Raw genomic sequence first — 21,419 nt, forward strand, 5'->3', positions numbered from 1 at the left:
CCAAGCTGTATAGGCTCGAAAGCCTACTACCAATTAAGCATATTAGGTGATGTGCATCTCTGTAATGAGAAGGGGTGTGGTCTAATGACATCAACACCCTATATCAGGTGTGCATAATTATTAGGCAACGTCCTTTCCTTTGGCAAAATGGGTCAAAAGAAGGACTTGACAGGCTCAGAAAAGTCAAAAATAGTGAGATATCTTGCAGAGGGATGCAGCAGTCTCAAAATTGCAAAGCTTCTGAAGCGTGATCATCGAACAATCAAGCGTTTCATTCAAAATAGTCAACAGGGTCGCAAGAAGCGTGTGGAAAAACCAAGGCGCAAAATAACTGCCCATGAACTGAGAAAAGTCAAGCGTGCAGCTGCCAAGATGCCACTTGCCACCAGTTTGGCCATGTTTCAGAGCTGCAACATCACTGGAGTGCCCAAAAGCACAAGGTGTGCAATACTCAGAGACATGGCCAAGGTAAGAAAGGCTGAAAGACGACCACCACTGAACAAGACACACAAGCTGAAACGTCAAGACTGGGCCAAGAAATATCTCAAGACTAGTTTTTCTAAGGTTTTATGGACTGATGAAATGAGAGTGAGTCTTGATGGGCCAGATGGATGGGCCCGTGGCTGGATCGGTAAAGGGCAGAGAGCTCCAGTCCGACTCAGACGCCAGCAAGGTGGAGGTGGAGTACTGGTTTGGGCTGGTATCATCAAAGATGAGCTTGTGGGGCCTTTTCGGGTTGAGGATGGAGTCAAGCTCAACTCCCAGTCCTACTGCCAGTTTCTGGAAGACACCTTCTTCAAGCAGTGGTACAGGAAGAAGTCTGCATCCTTCAAGAAAAACATGATTTTCATGCAGGACAATGCTCCATCACACGCGTCCAAGTACTCCACAGCGTGGCTGACAAGAAAGGGTATAAAAGAAGAAAAACTAATGACATGGCCTCCTTGTTCACCTGATCTGAACCCCATTGAGAACCTGTGGTCCATCATCAAATGTGAGCGTTACAAGGAGGGAAAACAGTACACCTCTCTGAACAGTGTCTGGGAGGCTGTGGTTGCTGCTGCACGCAATGTTGATGGTGAACAGATCAAAACACTGACAGAACCCATGGATGGCAGGCTTTTGAGTGTCCTTGCAAAGAAAGGTGGCTATATTGGTCGCTGATTTGTTTTTGTTTTGTTTTTGAATGTCAGAAATGTATATTTGTGAATGTGGAGATGTTATATTGGTTTCACTGGTAAAAATAAATAATTGAAATGGGTATATATTTGTTTTTTGTTAAGTTGCCTAATAATTATGCACAGTAATAGTCACCTGCACACACAGATATCCCCCTAAAATAGCTAAAACTAAAAACTACTTCCAAAAACATTCAGCTTTGATATTAATGAGTTTTTTGGGTTCATTGAGAACATGGTTGTTGTTCAATAATAAAATTATTCCTCAAAAATACAACTTGCCTAATAATTCTGCACTCCCTGTATGCTTTGTGTGAAGCTGCTTCATTAGCAAAAGAAAATATTTTTACTTTTTGTTTTAATGAATACTTAAAAAACAAACAGACAAACAAACAAAAACTTATCTTTAACCAGTTCAAAATGTAGAAATGTATTCCTTTAAAGTCATTTCGATGTTTTGAATGTATTTGTCCACTAGATGGAGCCAAAATACTTCAAACCCATGTTGTCACCATTTGAGTGAAAAGAAATGGTGGCTTGTTTGACTTCTGGAATCAGTTGTTTCGTTATTAAAATCATCTCACACGTAAATTAAACATCTCTATCCATTTAAAAAAAAATTTAAAAAAAACCTAACTCCACGCCTTCCTCCAAAAAGTTTTCGAATATGTCAAATGTTCACCAAAATAGAAAGCAAACAGCCATGCGAGGTGTACCAAATGAAGTGGTCAGTGTATATGCTGCATTTATGAATAGGTACCAGTAGAAAGGTAGGGATGTGACCGGATGCAACGTTGCGCCAACATACACTACCGTAAAATGTAACGTATGTGAGGAAGAACGCTATGCTTTGGCGACCTCTTGAGGCAAAAAAGCACTCGAAAGAACTTGTATTGACTCGTACTATACCTATGCGTGCTGGGACGCCGCTCATCTGTTTGGAGGTTAACTCGAGTGATTTGAGGTTCTGGCGCAATGGCAGGTAAGGCGATTTGTCATCTAAAGCAAGTTGTAGCTACTCAAATGTGAACACATGAACACATAACTGAAGTTTTAAATCACACGCAATTAATACAAACAAGCAGCACGGGTTGAGGAAGTTGGAGAATGGCTATAGCGAACACGGATCTGACTGCTAATTGAAAACTTCATTTTTTCTCTCTTTTTTCTTCTCTCTCTCTTAGTCATTAATTATTCGTTGCCAGAGCTCAGGATGAAATCAAACTTGACCTGGTAGTAAGGCAAACCACCGGTTAAAAGCTCTGCTGTCATTTTTTGGCACAGCTGCAGAGTGAAAAGCAAAGGAGATCCTCCTCCGATCTAAATCCTGTTTAGTATCCGCAGAGATTGTGTTTTCACAAAACGCATTGGCCCAAGTGATGCCCTTAGAGGAAATGACGTGATACTGTTAATTGTTCTGCTTTTTATTTTATTTGTATTCTTTTCCCTCCTTTTTTCAGCGCGAAATCGTTTGTAGTTTCACTTTTGTACTGCCCACCCACTTTTTTTAATAATCGGTTTACATATCCACACAGCGCGGGATGAAGATCACTGGCCAGAATATATCAACACAGATTTTAAAAGTTACATTTAGTTATAAATTAGCTGCATTTATCTCGAAAAGGAAATATTTTTAGAAATATCTTGTGTTTTCAGATGGGAAGCACGCCACTGGAGTGCTTTTAATATGCAGCACTAAAATATTAATTAAATCTCAAATCAGGTACACCTGTAAAATCTAATGCAAACCAAACAGAGCTTTATAAAGAGATCACTGCTCAAACTTGCAGTTTTCCAAAAAATTCAAACAAACACTGGTCAGACAGCTGAGAACTGAGCTTTCTAAATCACAGATGTGTTTCAATCTGTGTACAAGCGTGTTGACTAATTTTTTACCACTTGAAGTCACCTTAAGAAGTCAAAATGAGAGCAAATTATTCAAGTTGTTACGTGAGTTTGTGTTGAATCATCTTAAACCTGATAAATGGGATTTTCTTTCTCCTAGAAAGCGCAAGCTCGATGCTTGTGCGGGTGAGGAGTAAGTTTGTTGAAAAGACCTCCAACCCTCTTCTTGACCAGCTCCTGGATGACATTTTGGAGGATGGCATCTTGAATGATGGAGAGAGAGAGTCAATAGTTGAGGAGAACAAGAACCGAGCCGACAAGGCGCGCTGCCTCATTGACACTGTGAGGAAAAAAGGAGATCTAGCCAGCAACAAGTTGATTCGTCACCTTCAAAAAAGAGATCCTATGCTTTTCGCTGAGCTGGGTCTGACTGTCTGACCAGGTGAGATGGGATACATCAGTGGAGCTTATCAACACATATGAGCAAAAGGAGGCTTTAACCCTGATTTTATAGAGTCACAAACTGATGTTGTACTTTGACACTGAAATACAGAAATAGGATCTATCAGGCTTTGACTTTGGTTGATGCCACTTAGGTTATGTTTAATCTCTACGCATTGTTGTTTGGCACCATGTTTTGTTTTGTTTTTTACCGTTACCTGATTTTTCGTATTTATGTTTTTATCCACAGGAGGAAACGAAAACCTCGTGAACACTCATCCCTACTGCCGAGACTTTGTGAAATAAAGAGATGTGCAGTGAACATGCTCATCTTTCATCATCATTACTTTTCAAAGCAATAATATCAACATGAATGATCACATCTAAAGATACAATACTGTATCTTAATTTTTTTTTACACTCTAGAGCACTATTATATGATGCTTTTATATTTTGCCAACGTGACAATCAGAAAAACAATCTATTTGTGCTCTCAAATGTGCATGAACATAAAACTGTAATGTTTCCAGGTTCCTCTGTACATTATTTTTTGCATGTGATGGATGAGAATTACAATCTGTTTACGTTAAGATCATTTTATAATCTAGTTGAATTAAATCTCAACGACAGTAAATGAGCTTGTGTGTTTATTATATAGTATGATTCATTTGCATGTACAATGACATGTGGACCTTTAAAGCGCATGACGGGTTTTTTTTGTTTATGTTTTTTGTTTGTTCGTTTTGTTTGTTTGTTATGGCTCCCAAGTGAATGGTTAGCATGGGTGCCACGGTGTTTTATAATGTTACAGTATAGTTTTAGCCATTATAAGGTACAGTTTAATGATCCGGGTTACTCACATCAAAGTAGGAGCACCACAGGCCTGCTCTGACTTTTAAACAGAAATTTATGCACTGTGCGGTACTACTATGTAGGTCATATGCGGAAAGGAGGAGCCTTATATCGTTCATCTCTGATAGCAAACATTACGCAAGCATAATCAGGTTAAAGTCAGCAGCAATTTAAGCAGGTTGGCCACACAAGTTTTGAGCAATGGCAGGTAAGAGCACACGGACTAAATGCATTTTGTTCTACGTTGTCATATATGAGTTTAGCCAGCGAGCAGGAATGCAGCACAATAGGCATAAAGTGTTTACCACCACTGGATTGTGTTACGAACGTTTTGCGGAAGACAGCGGCGGAAAATATGTATTCTTACACTTTCGACAGTTTTGCAACAAAAGTGTTTGTCAGAGAAAAGTTTGAATAGTGTGATTCGACATTTGTTATTTTCATACTATGTTTATGCCAGATTGGATCCATACTTTCGTTTTGCACCCCGGAAAACTATTCCCGCCCAGATGTCTGTTGTTGAAAAAATCTTCTAGTGGAAGGTTTTCAGAGATGAGAGAGCGAGGGTTTAAGTTTCTTTGTTGACAACTATTTGCGTTATGTATACACACTGAATCCACGGAGGCTGTTCTTTAAGTACAACTTCTAAAGATGGGAGGTCACACATTTCCAAAGTGCGACAGGATAGCATATAAAGTTTGTTTTGTTTTGTTTGTTCTTTATTAAAATATCCAAATTTGTATGTTGACGACAGGCATCGGTAATGGTTTCGTTATGCACTAAAACAGTAGCTTCGTTTTTACTCCGCACTTTATGAGGAAGAAGGACATATCAGCCATTTCCTCCGTCAATCCGAAGAATACCGGGCGTTATAACAAGGCAGGATGTCCTACGTAGTGCGCAAACATTCACTCTTTGTACGGAACCAGCGTTAGAAATGCTGAAGTGATTCATGCACATGAAATGTTGTAGATTAGCGCTAATATCTCAGGGGATCATTCTGTAAATGTGGGTCTTTCACCGTTAACTGCATTAAGATGCCGGATTATTAGATACAACTAATATATTTTACTTTGTTACAAAGCAATAAATCTGTACATAGATCGCAATGTTTGCTTTTAATTAAAAAAAAAAGACTATTCAACTTTTAGAGTCATTGTGAAAACCGCAGTTTGTAGTGATGCTGACATGTGTTATGCGTTACTGCTCCCCACCACAAAGTGAAGCGTCCGACGATAATACAGCTGAAAAGGCTCAAACCGAGCACCCCCCCCCCCCCCCCCCCTCAACGTATTCGATATATTAAATAAAAACAGCAAAATGTATACATCGCCCATTTAGTTTGAGACGAAAAGTTTTCAAAGGTCAGCAATCTTTCTAAACATTTCTAAAATGACATATTCTCTATTCTAGATAAGGAGCTTGGCAGGGTACGGTCAGACTTTGTGACGAGTGTGTCCAAAGCGGTTATAAAGATGCTGCTTGACGACCTCGTAGAAGATGGTGTGCTGAATGATATGGAGAGCGAGTCAATACTTGAAGAGAATGACAGCAGGGCTGATAAGGCGCGCTGTCTCATTGACGCTGTGAGGAAAAAAGGAGACCGAGCCAGCAGCAAGATGATCGTTCACCTTAAAAGTAGAGACTCTTCTCTTTACGAAAAGCTTGGTTTGTCTTGCAGTCAGCCTTCTCAGGCAGGTGAGAAACCTTAAAAAATATTTTTATTAAAAAATATAGTGCAGAAGATAATGTAATGATCACACAGGTACAAACAGAATAAAATACATTATTTCAAGCAATAATCTGTTTTGTCAGCCTCAGCTCCAGATCCTCGGGAGCCACCAGAATGGTCAGATACACTGATCCACACGACTGAGAAATTCTGGAAGATGAAAATGGATGATAAAAGTGTGAGTCATTCACAAACCTCATGCAAAATATCTCAGTTTGATAATAAGAAATAAAGTGTTTTCTTATTAAAGTTAATGTTGAGACACAAGATAGATTTTTCAACTTTTTTCCCTTTATTTTTGTTTTGCAGATTTACCATGTGACCAAAGACGCCTTTAAAAATCGCGTAGCTCTGCTGATCACTAACATGAAGTTTACTGATGGGAAATTCAATAGAAATGGAGCTGAGAAAGATGAGGAGAACATGAGGAAGCTGCTCTCTGCTCTGGGTTATGAAGTGGTGAAATACACAAATCTCACAGGAAAGGTATTTTTATTAAAAGGGAAAATCTGGGGAAAAATTTTATGTCTGGTTTGTTTTGAGATACAGGAAGTTATGCCTTGACTTTTTTTTTTGTTATGTTCTTACAGGCAATTAATAAGGCTCTAATTGACTTCTCCAAACATCCAAAACTCAAAGATACAGACAGTGTGTTGGTGGTTATAATGTCTCACGGGAAGCTAGGAGCAGTCCTTGGTGTCGACTGCAAAGAACCCATTTGTGATAATGAGGAACAAGATGCGTATGAGGTGAACAACATTTACAAGCAGTTGAGCTCAGACAAGTGTCCTGCACTTCTGAACAAACCCAAGATCATCATCATCCAGGCCTGCAGAGGAGGTGATCACCTTCTGTTCTTACAGTTACAAAAAAAGGCTTAAGTTATAGATTTGCTGGAGTCTTCTTATCTTACAAGTACATTGCATATGTTTCAGAGGAGAGAGGAGGTGTGCTTGTTAGTGACTGTGCAAAGCCAGATCTGGTCTGTGATGACGTGAAACAGCCAAGTCCATCCCTATGTGCTGATGAAGAGGGCTTAGAAGACGACACTCTACGATGTGTACACAAGGAAAAAGACTTCATTTCTCTTCTCTCCTGCACTCCAGGTCAGTGTAGCTAGGCAATTATTAAAACTTAGTGACACACACACAGTGATGACACACATGAATCTGTAATGATAACACCCCCCCCCCCAAAAAAAAAAAAAAACAACCTGTATCCAATTTCTGTCTCTGAATTTTCTTTCTGCAGATACTGTGTCATATAGAGACAGGAATCAAGGGTCTATCCTCATACAGTACATTGTTCAGGTTTTCAACACCTTTGCACATCAAGACGACGTCGAGGAGCTCTTCAGAAAAGTAAGCGCTGCAAGTGTAAATTGTTTTATACTTATTGGAAGCAAGTCTCATTACTTCACAACCATGTTGATACTGCTTGTGACATTTATGTGGACAGTTACGTTAAAGCAATATTTAAATTACACTTCAATTATCACTGGGAAATAGTGCATGTACAGTATTAAAAGTAAAATAATAAAAGGTTAAAAAGTTTGCAGAGTATGGCCCAAAAGAAGGCTTTCAAAGCATTTTTCATCTCCTGGAAGTTACGCTTACAGGAATCAATAAGTGCCATATCTGTCACTTATGTTTCTGGAACATGTGGAAAGTTGTATTGCTATAGTCAAGCAGTAATTACTTTGTTCTCGTGTCATTAGTGTGATAATGTTGTACATTATTACTGTGATAATGTCGTACATCATTTTAATCATACAGGTGATGCAACGCTTTGAAGACTTCAGTGTTCAAAACAGGAGACAGATGCCAACAAAAGACAGATGCACACTGACAAGACGCTTCTACTTCTTTCCAGGCCTCTGAGATATTTTTACAGTTATGTAACTCAACTTTGCTGCCATTTCAATTGATGTTTTTAGTGCTCAGAGTTAGGTCATTTTATCATTTCCAAAGAACTACAAAGAGATGCAAACCTAGAAGCAAAAAGATGATATGATCTCACAGTTAGACAAAAATGGCCACAATAAGATGCAAAATAGCTACAAACAGATGGAAAATACAATGATAATAAAAATTTTAAAAGAATGAAACAAAGCTGCCATCTGTCTGTCTCCTTTGTTAAAAAAAAATCCTGATGACATTTCTAGCTTCATGTGAGACCCATGCACACAAAACACATCAACATGAAATATCCTCTATGTGGCAATTGGAGACGGTTGGATGGACGAACTGGAAGAGACGTCCAGCAGAAACAGGGTCAGAGAGGGACAGACATACTCTCTTCCACAGCATGTCTTTGTCCTATCTTCCTCCCTTCACACCATCTTTGCAGAAGATGGACACCCCTCCCTCAACCTGGTTCTGCTAGGGCTTTCTTCCTGTTATAAGGGAGTTTTTCCTTCCCACTGTCGCTAAACCTCTTGTTTGCATAGGAGTCCATATGATTGTTAGCTTTTCTCTGTTTTCTTTGTATTATTTTTTTTCTATTATTCTAGAGTAACATGTAAAGTATCCTGACATAACTGTTGCTGTGTTTTCATGCTATACAAAAATAAAGAAATAAAAATAAAATGCGCTTTGCTTTTATTTTCCACTCACTGCCTTTCTCTCTCTTTGGATTCATACACCACTGCTGCATTTAACTTAAGGAGTTACTACACTCTGCCTCTCTCTCCTACAGTGTCTTGCTCTCAATTCTTCTCATCTCTGCCCTTGTCGCCACATCTTCCTGTTAAAAAAGAATCCACTGGTGTTAAGTGCTTGTTCAAAGGGGGTCATCTGACTGTAATTGTGCTTGTTTGTTTGTTTATATCATAGGACCTTTAGCCTACAATATAAATTGCCCTGAGGTGACAACTGGTATACTGGTTTAGGGCTTTTGCTATACTGCTCCACTTGATGGTCATAGCTTAGAAGATTTTTTTAAAGGATCTTTTTTAATTTTCAGTCCTTACAATGCCCCAGCAGGTAGGGGCACCAGCCACTGACAGGGAGTGTGGTGGGGGAAATAGCCCCCACACCTGGGGATGCCCGAGACTTTCAGAAGGAGGTGAAGCCTAAGACCCAGCCTGACACATACAGGTCCTTCTCAAAAAATTAGCATATAGTGATAAAGTTCATTATTTTCTGTAATGTACTGATAAACAGTAGACTTTCATATATTTTAGATTCATTACACACAACTGAAGTAGTTCAAGCCTTTTATTGTTTTAATATTGATGATTTTGGCATACAGCTCATGAAAACCCAAAATTCCTATCTCAAAAAAGTAGCATATTTCATCTGACCAATAAAAGAAAAGTGTTTTTAATACAAAAAAAAAGTCAACCTTCAAATAATTATGTTCAGTTATGCACTCAATACTTGGTCGGGAATCCTTTTGCAGAAATGACTGCTTCAATGCGGCGTGGCATGGAGGCAATCAGCCTGTGGCACTGCTGAGGTGTTATGGAGGCCCAGGATGCTTCGATAGCAGCCTTAAGCTCATCCAGAGTGTTGGGTCTTGCGTCTCTCAACTTTCTCTTCACAATATCCCACAGATTCTTTATGGGGTTCAGGTCAGGAGAGTTGGCAGGCCAATTGAGCACAGTAATACCATGGTCAGTAAACCATTTACCAGTGGTTTTGGCACTGTGAGCAGGTGCCAGGTCGTGCTGAAAAATGAAATCTTCATCTCCATAAAGCTTTTCAGCAGATGGAAGCATGAAGTGCTCCAAAATCTCCTGATAGCTAGCTACATTGACCCTGCCCTTGATAAAACACAGTGGACCAACACCAGCAGCTGACATGGCACCCCAGACCATCACTGACTGTGGATACTTGACACTGGACTTCAGGCATTTTGGCATTTCCCTCTCCCCAGTCTTCCTCCAGACTCTGGCACCTTGATTTCCGAATGACATGAAAAAGTTGCTTTCATCCGAAAAAAGTACTTTGGACCACTGAGAAACAGTCCAGCGCTGCTTCTCTGAAGCCCAGGTCAGGCGCTTCTGCTGCTGTTTCTGGTTCAAAAGTGGTTTGACCTGGGGAATGCGGCACCTGTAGCCCATTTCCTGCACACGCCTGTACACGGTGGCTCTGGATGTTTCTACTCCAGACTCAGCCGACTGCTTCCGCAGGTCCTCCAAGGTCTGGAATCGGTCCTTCTCCACAATCTTCCTCAGGGTCCGGTCACCTCTTCTCGTTGTGCAGCGTTTTCTGCCACACTTTTTCCTTCCCACAGACTTCCCACTGAGGTGCCTTGATACAGCACTCTGGGAACAGCCTATTCGTTCAGAAATTTCTTTCTGTGTCTTACCCTCTTGCTTGAGGGTGTCAAAGATGGCCTTCTGGACAGCAGTCAGGTCGGCAGTCTTACCCATGATTGCGGTTTTGAGTAATGAACCCGGCTGGGAGTTTTTAAAAGCCTCAGGAATCTTTTGCAGGTGTTTAGAGTTAATTCGCTGATTCAGATGATTAGGTTAATAGCTCGTTTAGAGAACCTATTCATGATATGCTAATTGTTTGAGATAGGAATTTTGGGTTTTCATGAGCTGTATGCCAAAATCATCAATAATGAAATGCTTGAACTACTTCAGTTGTGTGTAATGAATCTAAAATATATGAAAGTCTAATGTTTATCAGTACATTACAGAAAATAATGAACTTTATCACAATATGCAAATTTTTTGAGAAGGACCTGTAGACAGGCATGTTTTCATAGTTTCCCAGAGCAGACACTTCCAAGTAAGGCAGGTGAAGGGAGGGGGATTACTTGTGAATTGAAACTTACTGAACTTGCTTCTCTTCTTCGAGATCTTGCAATGATAAGAATATCTGTGGTCTTGATGCAGTCAACCCTACAGGCATAGTTCAGTGTATTGGAAACACTCAGCAAAGGAACGGTAGATGGAAAGAAAATTATTATATGAAATGAAGAGAGATGGTGATTTTTCTCTGGTTATGTTTTTTTGTTAATTTTTTGTCATTAACGTATAATATTGGCCATTAAAACATCGTAGAGTTGAAATGTTCAGACAAGTTCAAACATGACTTGACATGTTGTGGTAATTCAAAGGACACAGAAATGTTGATACTGTCGGTAAACTGCTTTTATCTCATCTTTCTGTTTTCTTTGACAGCAGCCCAAGTTTCACTTTTACTTCCTGTTCCTTATGTCTGCCTTCTTTTTAAAGCAAGCTGTTTTGATCATAATTCAGTATACACAAAATGCGTGTAAGTTAGGCGTGAAACTATCTGAAAATAAATTGAAAATAAATTAAGTTATAAATGCAATTTTGGAGAGTTTATATGCCTAACGTGCAGCAGATGAACCTATGAAAGTAAGAAGAAACATTGTCACAAAAGCAGCAGCTTGCCTATGCACTAAAACAGGAAGAAGAGTTTATGAACTCTTGTTCAATACAAGTTAAGGCTTAAATAAAAATGTTAAAAATGCAAAAGCTAGTTGATCCTTGAATTTAAAAACATCTTACATTTCATTAACGGCTCTATAACCACTTATTGGCATCTCTTTGTTCCTAGGAAATCAGGCAGTGCTGTCCAAAACAGCACACATGAGCACACATAAAGGTTTGCAAATGGTAACATACAGAAAGCACAAGTAGTGCAGGAGGCGCTCAGGAACATGACTCTTAGAAAATATAAAAGATGTGTTCTTTGCAAACAAAGATATTTGTCATGACTTCATTTCTAAGAGACCACTGCTCAGAAGAAAAAGAAAATATTTTATGTTGCATTTCAAGTTTGACTTGATTACAACCACTTCCATGGAAGTGTGGTTTCCACACAACTATTAATAGATAAAACATCTTGGCAAACACACAATCATTTGTACATGCTGGAGGACACAGGTTGCAAATTTGTGAAGTAAAGTTTATGAAAGATGGCAGGTAAGACAGAAGTTATCATGATCCATGCACTTTCCAAGTGTTAATGTGTGATAGATTTTGATTTTGACATGATTATTTGATCTCATTCTTCCCTCTAGATAAGGAGCTTGCCAGAGTGAGAGGACGGTTTGTTGAAAAGGTATCAAAAGCCCTTCTTAAACAGCTCCTGGATGACCTTTTAGAAGAGGGTTTGCTGAATGATGGAGAGACAGACTCTGTGCTCGAAGACAACAGCAACAAAGCAGACATGGCCCGTGCTCTCATCGACATGGTGAAGAGGAAAGGAGATAAAGCTAGCAGGAAGATGATCGAACACCTGGAGAAGAGAGATCCTACACTTTACTCTGAGCTGGGTCTGTCCTGTGGTCAGCCTCCTGGTGAGTTCACCCTGTTTGGAAGAAGGAAATCGTACAGAATAAAGTCTGAACAGTGCTTTTGCTTTTTCCAACTGCAGCGTCTCAGAAGGAGCAAAGCTGGTCGTCCAAACTCATCGCCACAACTGACTCTTTCTGGAGGACAAAGCTGAACGATAAAAATGTTTGTCATGACTGTTCAAACACTTTTAACAAACAAGATTCAAATTTGGAATACTTTGTAAGTTTATACACTTAAATTTTACATTTATAACAGTAAATATTCTGTCTTTACATTTGTATTTTTAGATTTACCCTGTGGCAGAAAAGTCCATCAGCAGTCGAGTGGCCCTCCTAATCACTAATCGAAATTTTTCTGATGAGAGATTAACCCGAAAAGGAGCTGAAGTTGACGAGGAGAACATGGATAAACTTCTCCGATCTCTGCATTATGAAGTGGTCAAATACAAAGATCTCACTGGAAAGGTATTTAAATACTAATCTTTTATTCTTTCCTAGCAAATTACGGCTGAGTGACAAAATAACTGATGCTGGGACTTTTTGTGTTCAATCAGATGATCGATGAGGCTCTGATGAATTTCTCCAAACATCCCAAACTCAAAGAGACAGACAGTGTGTTTGTGGTGATTATGTCTCACGGGAAACGGGGAATTGTCCTCGGTGTCAATCACAGAGAAGAAGTGGAACCAGATGAATTCCCTGTTGACAATATTTACAAGTACTTGGGCTCACAGAAATGCTCAGCACTGCTAAACAAACCAAAGATCATCATCATCCAGGCCTGCAGAGGAGGTGACTTTCAATCATTTCATCTGACCAACATCCACAAATGTCCTCGTAGCTACAGTTTGGACCTGAATTAAAAGCATGCTGCGTGTGTTGCAGAATCTGGTGGCTCCGTGATGGTTAGTGACAGTGCAAAAGTGGTCTGTGATGATGTGTCACAGAGCCGCTTTGATGAAAACAGCATTGTGGATGACTCTACTCGATATGTGCACAAAGAAAAGGACTTCGTTTCACTTCTGTCCAGCACCCCAGGTCAGTTTGTCTGCTGATGGGTTTTATTATGCAAAAGATTTCTGACATTATTAAGATAAGCATCTGAAATTTGCACCAATAACACACAAGCATAGTCTCATTCTCAGTTTTCACATGATTTCCTGCAGACACTGTTTCATACAGACAGGAAGACCGTGGGTCTTTTCTGATCCAGTTCATCAAGGAGGTATTCAACACGTGCTCTCATGAGGACGACATCGACGAGCTCTTCAGAAAAGTAAGTACCTGAAAACTCGTTTGGTGATAGTGCTGCAGGCAAACAGATGCAGTCACTGGTTATGTTTTCATCACACAGGTCATGCAACGCTTTGAAGATTTTCCCTCTGAGAAACTGAGACAGATGCCAACCAAAGACAGATGCACTCTAACCAAGCGCTTCTACCTCTTTCCAGGCCGCTGAGACAGGATTGAATTTTGGTCAAAGGAAACACATAATAAGTGCTAATAAGTACATTAATGATTTCATGGATTATCACTTCCTAGTAATAAGGGATTCATACTTATCTGTAGTATAACGAGGGATATGCATTGATTATTGTGAATTATATGTAAAATATTGATTTCTTTGTTTCTGTTTTTACTGCTTTGTGAAAGTGAATGTGAGATTTTGTCAACTTTTAATACGTTTGGACATTTTAGTAGCTATATGAGTGAGTGTATCATTTACATTCATCAGTTGTTCTTGTCTATAATGTCATCACTGTTACTGTTATGTGTCTAAATAAGTAAATGAGCCCTTAGTTACAGTAAATGAATCTTGTATTAACTAAAATGTTAACACCAGCGGTCTCCAACCTTTTTTGCGCCACGGACCGGTTTATGCCCGACAATATTTTCATGGACCGGCCTTTAAGGTGTCGCGGATAAATACAACAAAAATAAAACTAGTACCGGTACCGAAAAAAAGAAAATTTATTCATAACACACGCGAAAAGACCAAAGAAAACCGAGTAAACGATAAAAACGATAACTAAATAACGCTGAAAACCGATAAAAACCCTGAAAACTATACATTTCACACCTGAGCCTCAACTCTCGCGGCCCGGTACCAAACGACTCACCGGTAAAGACATAAAGACCTGGATGGCTGCTAACTTTCTGCTCCTTAATTCTGATAAAACTGAGGTTATTGTACTCGGCCCTGAAAAGCTTAGAAATATGGTATCTAACCAGATTCTTACTCTGGATGGCATTACCTTGGCCTCCAGTAACACTGTGAGGAACCTTGGAGTCATTTTTGACCAGGATATGTTCCTCAATGCACATATTAAACAAATATCTAGGACTGCTTTCTTCCATTTGCGCAGCATCTCTAAAATTATAAATATCCTGTCTCAGAGTGACGCTGAAAAACTAGGCTGGACTACTGTAATTCATTATTATCAGAAAGTTCTAAAAAGAACTTTCGGGTGAGAGAAGGATGGCCGCCCCTCCCTGAGCCTGGTTCTGCTGGAGGTTTCTTCCTGTTAAAAGGGAGTTTTTCCTTCCCACTGTCACCAAAGTGCTTGCTCATAGGGGGTCATATGATTGTTGGGTTTTTCTCTGTATTATTGTAGGGTGTAACTTACAATATAAAGCGCCTTGAGGAGACTGTTGTTGTGATTTGGTGGTATATAAATAAAATTGAATTGAATTGAATCATGTGGGTCTATGACCACTGGTCCAACATATAATTATGCTTAATACAAGCATTTTGTTAGTAACTCAGATTTTTATTACTGCACATTAATTATCTTTAATCTACAGGTGGGCTACAATAATAGAAATTACAAGTATATAAAGTTACATATTTATAGAAATGTAATTATTTGTGTAAAAGTTTTAATAAAATTGCCAATAGGAGGTGGTTAGCTTGTGATATTACTAATTACTGTGACCTAAATTTACTGTTTTTCTATTGAAGATCCAGTGGCAGATGAGTTATACATTGATTTAAACACATTGTATAGACTAGAAAGCTTTAGTAATTTATACCTGACAGCCCTTGTTATTTATGTTTTTTGAATAGAGTTTTAAGGAAATACATCACTTTATTTTGTATTTTAATTAGAGTGAAGATTTAAGATTGTGAGGGCCCAGTGGGATTTTCAGTTTTTTAAGCAGGCTGCAGCATTTTTGACTGTGGGAATGAGCATTTTAAAACATCTTAGTATAGTACAGTTACTGACATATTAACACATTCACATTCAAAGAAATCATTAGATGCTTCCTAAACTTGTTCATCTGGGGATGAGCATGTCTTTACTTTTATGATTGGCTAGCTGACAACAGATAGGTCAAAAGATCCTTAACTGGGTGGAAAGAAAGCGTGAGCTCGTGCCTTTAAAAGTTGTGCAGTGTTTTGGCCACATCCTGTATGATGGTGGTTTTCAACCTTGGCCATCTGATGTAGCCCCCACCCTCAAAACCCTGTTAGATGGGTTAAAAATAATTCCCTTCAGCACCACCTTATAAACACCTGCACTGTTTTATCTCTTACGCTCAGTGCATGCAGCCTACCTTTGTAGCAAACTGCCTAAATCTTTAATCAGTTGGTAGTGGGTTTATATTTCAGACATGCATCTAAAATGTTTAGTTAGCAGTCCATATAACAGCTATATTCATGAGCCTGTTTTAACCATTTATCAGTTCTCTTTAGCTAAAAATTTTATTCATTTATTGAGAATTTCGTGGTTTCAAGTGATGAAATGCTGCATGAAAAGCATGGTTTGCTTGTTTCACTCAAGCCAGAAGCTAGTAGTGCAAACGTTTTCACTGATGATTTCCTGCATCTCGGTGCATCTCTTTCTTTACAGGAAGATGACCCTGATGGTGTGAAAGTAGTTTTGCAAATAGGAAGTAGCTTTCTTGGTAAAAAAAAAAAAAAAAAAAAAAAAAAAAAAAAAATTGAAAGGAAATCCACAAACCTGAAACTCTGTAACATTAAGTGTACAACTTTGAAATGCCTTCAAATACTAAAAGAAAAAGTAGGTGAAACTCTGGTCTCTCTCATGCAACATTTAGAGGAATTATGGGTCGCACAAGACTTTTGCTCAATTTAAGGTTTAAAGAAGAATAGAATTAAGAATAACTCAAAGTATTCATTTGGAATCTAAGAAAAAAAAAAGTGCATACTTTTAGTGGTATGCAGTGTAAAATATCTGAATGTTCAAACTGACTGTAAAGTTTTATCCATTTAATTTACATTTTCAAAACTGAACTTTAAGTTCTTAAATTTTAATGGTAACGGCAGTCTCTTTAGCAGCTCTTCAATTCTATGCAGAATAATAAAAGTATAAATAAAAAATGTAAGAATAGCAGTAGCAGGGTGTAATAAAATCAGTCTAAAAGGTAAAGTGGAGAGGGATAAAAGGTAATGTTCAGAGTGGGTTATTTTCCTTATTATTCAGCTGGTCTTCTTGTGCCAGTCACAGTGTATATCTCTGTCATATCTTGGTCATATGCACTGTGATTCTGATGACACCCTTAGCAGCTTTGTCCACCCTCTGCAGGTCCTTCCAGTCTTGTTCTGTGTGTACCAGGCAGTGCAGCACTATGTCATGAAACGACATACAATACAATACAATGTTGTAACTGATGTAAACCAACTCATGTGAGGTAAAATACAAGCAGATGATGGTAAGTTGGTGTAATGAGTAATTGAGATGACAGTGACAATTACATTTAACTTGTAAATGAGAGCAACCACAGCCACATACAGACATTATGTTAACTGATGATAGTGAATGTCTGGTACTGTTTCTCTGTGTTAAATCTGTTAAATAAAAACTCAATCACTTCACATATTTGATTATCACAACAGGCACAAGACTACAGAGGAAGTAATTGTCATCTGATTTAAATGTGACAAAACGGGAAATTGCAGAGTCCAGCGAGCTAATATAAGGTTAGGTGCCAAAAGGACAGAGCCTGCGCCTAGAAGAGGGAAGTAGGTCGGAAGTTCATGTCTACAAAAACAACAAGTTCAAACTGGAACAAGTGCCATTAGGAAGTAAGAGGAATTACACTCTTAATTCTGTATGAGAAGTTTAAATGTAGATTTGAGTGCAGGGTAACCAGATCCAAATAAATTTAAACCAGGGCGTAGGACGTGAAGGATAACATGCGACATGTTGCTAATGCTGAGTTGTCTGAAATATGGATTTATTCAGCTTAAAGCAAACACGCAAAAACTTTGCAGGTTTGACAGTTAGCATGTGAAGAACAAATACTACTGCAATTTTCAAATCTTCAGTGTAAAGTTAAGAAATACAATAAAAACAAAAGGAAGCTGAAGTTTCTTCATATGGTCTTTTCTGCCTTCTTGCACTCATTCTCGCTTCTTCTTATTTATTGTGTGACTATATGTCATACTTTCCACTTGTGAAACTGAAAGAACTCCACTAACTTTACTCAGGTAGCTTCCCAGTGTTTCATTGGGCAGACATCCCTTTTCTTTCCCAAATTTTCCATCATATTTTGACAAAATCACTGCCTTAGCAGATTTTAAGGCTGTGCAATTTCCCCTGTTGAGTAGAATATAATATGCTGAAAAGTTACCAAGATGCATCATGACAACCTTCCCTGCTTTCAGTTCAAATGGATAAACAGTCACATGCCAGAGAAGTGTTGATTTATTTAACAAATATTGCCAATAAATGTGTGGGGCATCGTCTCACTATACTGGATAAGGGAAAAATAGATACAATACAGTACAAGCTATAGGTTAAAAGATGGAACTGAGCACTGGACACATAATATAGTTGGCTGTTTGTGGATGGTAATGTTGGCTTTGTTGTTAATGTTACTTTTCTGCACCATCTAGATAAATGCCTGTTCCTTTTGAGTTCTTGAAGTTGTTAGTTCTAATAAAAGAAGACTGCTACAATTTTCAACTTTATTTAGGGAAATGTGACCAGCAGCAGTGATGCAGTTTTGCCATCAGATGTGGTCCTCTGGGCTTCCTTTAAACATACATCTGCGCATAAACCTGGAAGAACTCATATGAAGCTACCCAAGTGTTGCCATTTCAGTTTCGGCTTGTCCATTCAGCAAGCTAAACCTAGACACAGAGTGCTGCTGCCTGACCTTTCTTTTAGAAGTGAAGGTGTGTTTTCTATGAAGTGGAAGCATATCCATATTCAGATGTGTTGCAGATCACATCAGAGGCAGTGAAACGTGTAAACAGGTCTGTGCAGGTTCTGTAATGCAGGTAGTCTAAGAAGTTTGGAAAGAAAGCGACTGCACTTTAGATTTTGTGAAGATGTTTCATGGGCTAAACCTTTCAGTTCTAAAATCAAATGGTAGACTGTCCCAGTTGTTAAACCCTACTTGGGTACCTTGAGAGGGTCACTAAGCCAGTATTAATTATGTGGATTGTCACAGTGAAACATCTTCAAGAAACTTAGTCCAGTCATTTTTTTTCCAAGCTCTTTGGGTCTAAACAGATCTTTGTCATTTTAATCTTTATTTTGCATTTTTCCCATGCCGCAGAAAACGAGAAATTGCTGAAAGCGGTATTATGGCTACCCACAAGTCCCGCTCTGCCCCAGCTTTCAGGTTACTGCACTTCTGCTGCTGATAGAAAGCTAAGGACAGGTTTGGTTTTTGCTACTAATGATGTGTTGGTGCACCAATAATCCTGCTTTGTGCATTCAGGTTCAAACGTTGTGTATGTGCTTGACTGAAGAGTCAATGGTGCAAAGCGACCAACTGCAGGATTATGACTGAACTCCTCAAAATCAGAATCCTGTCTAGAAAAAGTGACATCATAGTCAGTTCATCTTGACAAGACAGCCCGTCCAGACCAGTGAAGGAGAGCAGTTTGGGACTGGGCTGGAGGAAGGCTGAATATTTGACGTCCCTCTCCAATTTTGCAATCATGTTTGTGGACATTCTGGTGCTTAAATAACTTGCTACCAACACATCAACTTCAAGGACTCACCATTCACGTTTTCACTGGTATTGGACTTCTGGATATATTATTCCCCTGTGGAATCATGTGTGCAAGGCAAACTACAAACTCAGTGTAATTTTTTGGGACAAACTTTACTTAAAAAAAGAAAAAAACAAGACTCATTAAACAAATAAACCCATGTCATTACAATACAACACAAAGGCAACAAGTTGAGTAGGCAACATGGTAACATGGTTGCAGTCTGTGCTGTCTGATGTTTCCCCCCAAAAATGATATGAGTCTTTTAACAGGGCTACTTTGGGTTCATGCTGATGCATTCATTGACTCAGTGAGTTCATCAATGGAAATAAACATACAGTAGAAGTAGCTTGACAGGATAATATGCACTGTTTAAACCTTGGGGTTTACAGAAACGGCAGAAATAAACAAAAGGTTTGTCACTTCATTAATCCAACCAGACTAGACTCCACTTTAACAGCTTATTTAAATATACTGGCAGTGTTAGAGAGCTTTATATTACTTTAGAAAACAAAGACACATTTGGCTACCAACAAGCACTCATGTTTTCATCCAACGACTCACATACAACATGTTCAGACATGTAGCTACCAAGGAACTTGCAAATATCCTTTCAAATCTTATATATGCATGCATGCACTCAATCACACTCAACACTGGAGCAACGGTCAAAAATGCTGCACAACCGGTAAGGCCAGATGAAATTAAGTACAGTAGCGTTGCTTCTGTCAACTACAAGAGATGTGCAATTAGAAAAAAAGTTTGGCAGTGTGTTAAATATACGAGCAAAATACCCAACATCAGCGTAGCTATGTTCTTTTTGATGTATTCCCTTTTGCAACAGAGTACAAAACACCACTTTACAGTGAACTAAACCATGCAGGGCTTTTAAGAGGGAGGTAGAAGACATCAGAGAGAGAAAGTAAGAAGACTACAAAAAAGATAAATACATGTGCAAATGAACAGAGGTCTACAGATAACATAGCTCTGAAAACATAACCGATGAGTTACCTGTCACTTTGCCTGTACAACACAAAAAAAAGACACATCTGAATCAGTGTCATACTTGGAAGTTGGAATGTTTTAGTATAGCGTTACATTTCATTTAGTAACTTTTTCATTCAAGAAACATCATATCGTTGACAACACTCGACACTCTGATAAACAGTTTGCAGCACCACACATTTACAAAATAGCAACTCATGCGAAACAAAAACAAAACACCTCTGGCCCTGTACACTGTGTGTAAAATTTATTGTACATTATGTAACGTATCTTTTGCTGAACACGTAATAGATTGCATTTGTTAAAACAGGAAATTGGAAATGTGTGTTATTCTGCTTTTAGCTCTGTCGTGTGACTTTGTGTGTTTTTTTTAGTGTGATCGTGGCTGAGGTTTAGCCCAGTGTTCCCCCAACAATGGAAGCAATGACGACTCCCAGAATGATACAGCATATAATAATCATAATTTTCTTCTGAATGGTATTAACAAATAAAAGAAAAAAAAAACATCCAAAGCAGCAAATGGGGAGCAGAGAAAACATGTTAGTTATACTGTTTGTGCTTTACTTGAACAGAGTTAATAATAATTTGAACAAAATGCAGTTTACAACAAATGTAAAAGAACCGAGCTGGGAAAAAAATGCAATTTAATTCATTCTAATAATGCTGGAGTGTGACCAAAATGTTACATTATTTCTACATCTTCTTTTAAAAGAAATCTTTAAATCCTGCATTTTGCTCATACCATCTGTCATATACACATGCCACAAACAGAAATCATCTCTGTGGTTAAAGCCATCACATGCACAACATAAAAAGCATCGATTTGGCTCCATCTAGTGGTTATCCAAGAATATGCAAGCAAGACTGCAAATTTATCAAAAAGTAAAAATCCACCAAACACAAACTTCACTTTTAAAACGTGTTTAGCAAAGGTCCCTCTAATGAAGAAGTTCAGCGTGCAGCAAATAAATCCTGTGGACTTGCACAGTTTCCAACAACTCTTAAAGAAACCGTTTAAGGAAATATGCCCTTAGTTATGAGTCACATACATCTCATCACATCAGTATAATAAGGAGAAAATAAAAGTTCAATTAAACACATCATCTCTCTC

General features: G+C 38.6%; 4 protein-coding genes across 4 annotated transcripts in view; 3 read left to right on the plus strand and 1 right to left on the minus strand.

The window, feature by feature from the left end:
• Positions 1 to 2,092: 2,092 nt before the first annotated feature.
• Positions 2,093 to 3,756, plus strand: LOC146618905 (caspase recruitment domain-containing protein 18-like). Its single transcript, XM_085370055.1, has 3 exons — positions 2,093 to 2,160; positions 3,184 to 3,465; positions 3,715 to 3,756. Exons 1-2 carry the CDS (start codon positions 2,154 to 2,156, stop codon positions 3,459 to 3,461), a joined length of 285 nt encoding a protein of 94 aa, XP_085226181.1. The 5' UTR covers positions 2,093 to 2,153; the 3' UTR covers positions 3,462 to 3,465; positions 3,715 to 3,756.
• A 707-nt stretch (positions 3,757 to 4,463) lies between these two features.
• LOC146618906 (caspase a-like) lies at positions 4,464 to 7,992 on the plus strand. The gene is made up of 8 exons (XM_085370054.1): positions 4,464 to 4,524; positions 5,730 to 6,014; positions 6,132 to 6,226; positions 6,358 to 6,534; positions 6,639 to 6,888; positions 6,984 to 7,154; positions 7,300 to 7,409; positions 7,824 to 7,992. The coding sequence occupies exons 1-8, from the start codon at positions 4,518 to 4,520 to the stop codon at positions 7,926 to 7,928; spliced, it is 1,200 nt and encodes a 399-aa protein (XP_085226180.1). The 5' UTR covers positions 4,464 to 4,517; the 3' UTR covers positions 7,929 to 7,992.
• Positions 7,993 to 11,949: 3,957 nt separating this feature from the next.
• Positions 11,950 to 13,789, plus strand: LOC146618907 (caspase a-like). Its single transcript, XM_085370135.1, has 8 exons — positions 11,950 to 11,956; positions 12,055 to 12,333; positions 12,411 to 12,493; positions 12,619 to 12,795; positions 12,885 to 13,122; positions 13,216 to 13,368; positions 13,497 to 13,606; positions 13,685 to 13,789. The coding sequence occupies exons 1-8, from the start codon at positions 11,950 to 11,952 to the stop codon at positions 13,787 to 13,789; spliced, it is 1,152 nt and encodes a 383-aa protein (XP_085226261.1).
• A 6,571-nt stretch (positions 13,790 to 20,360) lies between these two features.
• LOC146618908 (syntaxin-1A-like) overlaps positions 20,361 to 21,419 on the minus strand; it is an 85,059-nt gene continuing 84,000 nt past the window's right edge. Inside the window, exon 11 of the mRNA XM_085371580.1 lies at positions 20,361 to 20,778. Coding sequence (XP_085227706.1) covers positions 20,701 to 20,778 — 78 coding nt within the window. The 3' untranslated portion in view covers positions 20,361 to 20,700. The remainder of the gene's footprint in view (positions 20,779 to 21,419) is intronic.

The sequence above is a fragment of the Diplotaxodon limnothrissa genome, linkage group LG14 (genome assembly GCF_057381915.1).
Source record: "Diplotaxodon limnothrissa isolate DT_005_m linkage group LG14, D_limnothrissa_male_GT1.1, whole genome shotgun sequence".
Taxonomy (NCBI): Eukaryota; Metazoa; Chordata; class Actinopteri; order Cichliformes; family Cichlidae; genus Diplotaxodon; species Diplotaxodon limnothrissa.

Excerpts from the sequence above, each read along its gene's own strand:
- LOC146618906 (XM_085370054.1), top strand. Across the intron at positions 6,015-6,131 it reads CAGTCAGCCTTCTCAGGCAG|CCTCAGCTCCAGATCCTCGG; the intron begins GTGAGAAACCTT and ends CTGTTTTGTCAG. Across the intron at positions 6,227-6,357 it reads TGAAAATGGATGATAAAAGT|ATTTACCATGTGACCAAAGA; the intron begins GTGAGTCATTCA and ends TTTGTTTTGCAG.
- LOC146618907 (XM_085370135.1), top strand. Across the intron at positions 13,123-13,215 it reads CATCCAGGCCTGCAGAGGAG|AATCTGGTGGCTCCGTGATG; the intron begins GTGACTTTCAAT and ends CGTGTGTTGCAG. Across the intron at positions 13,607-13,684 it reads TCGACGAGCTCTTCAGAAAA|GTCATGCAACGCTTTGAAGA; the intron begins GTAAGTACCTGA and ends TTCATCACACAG.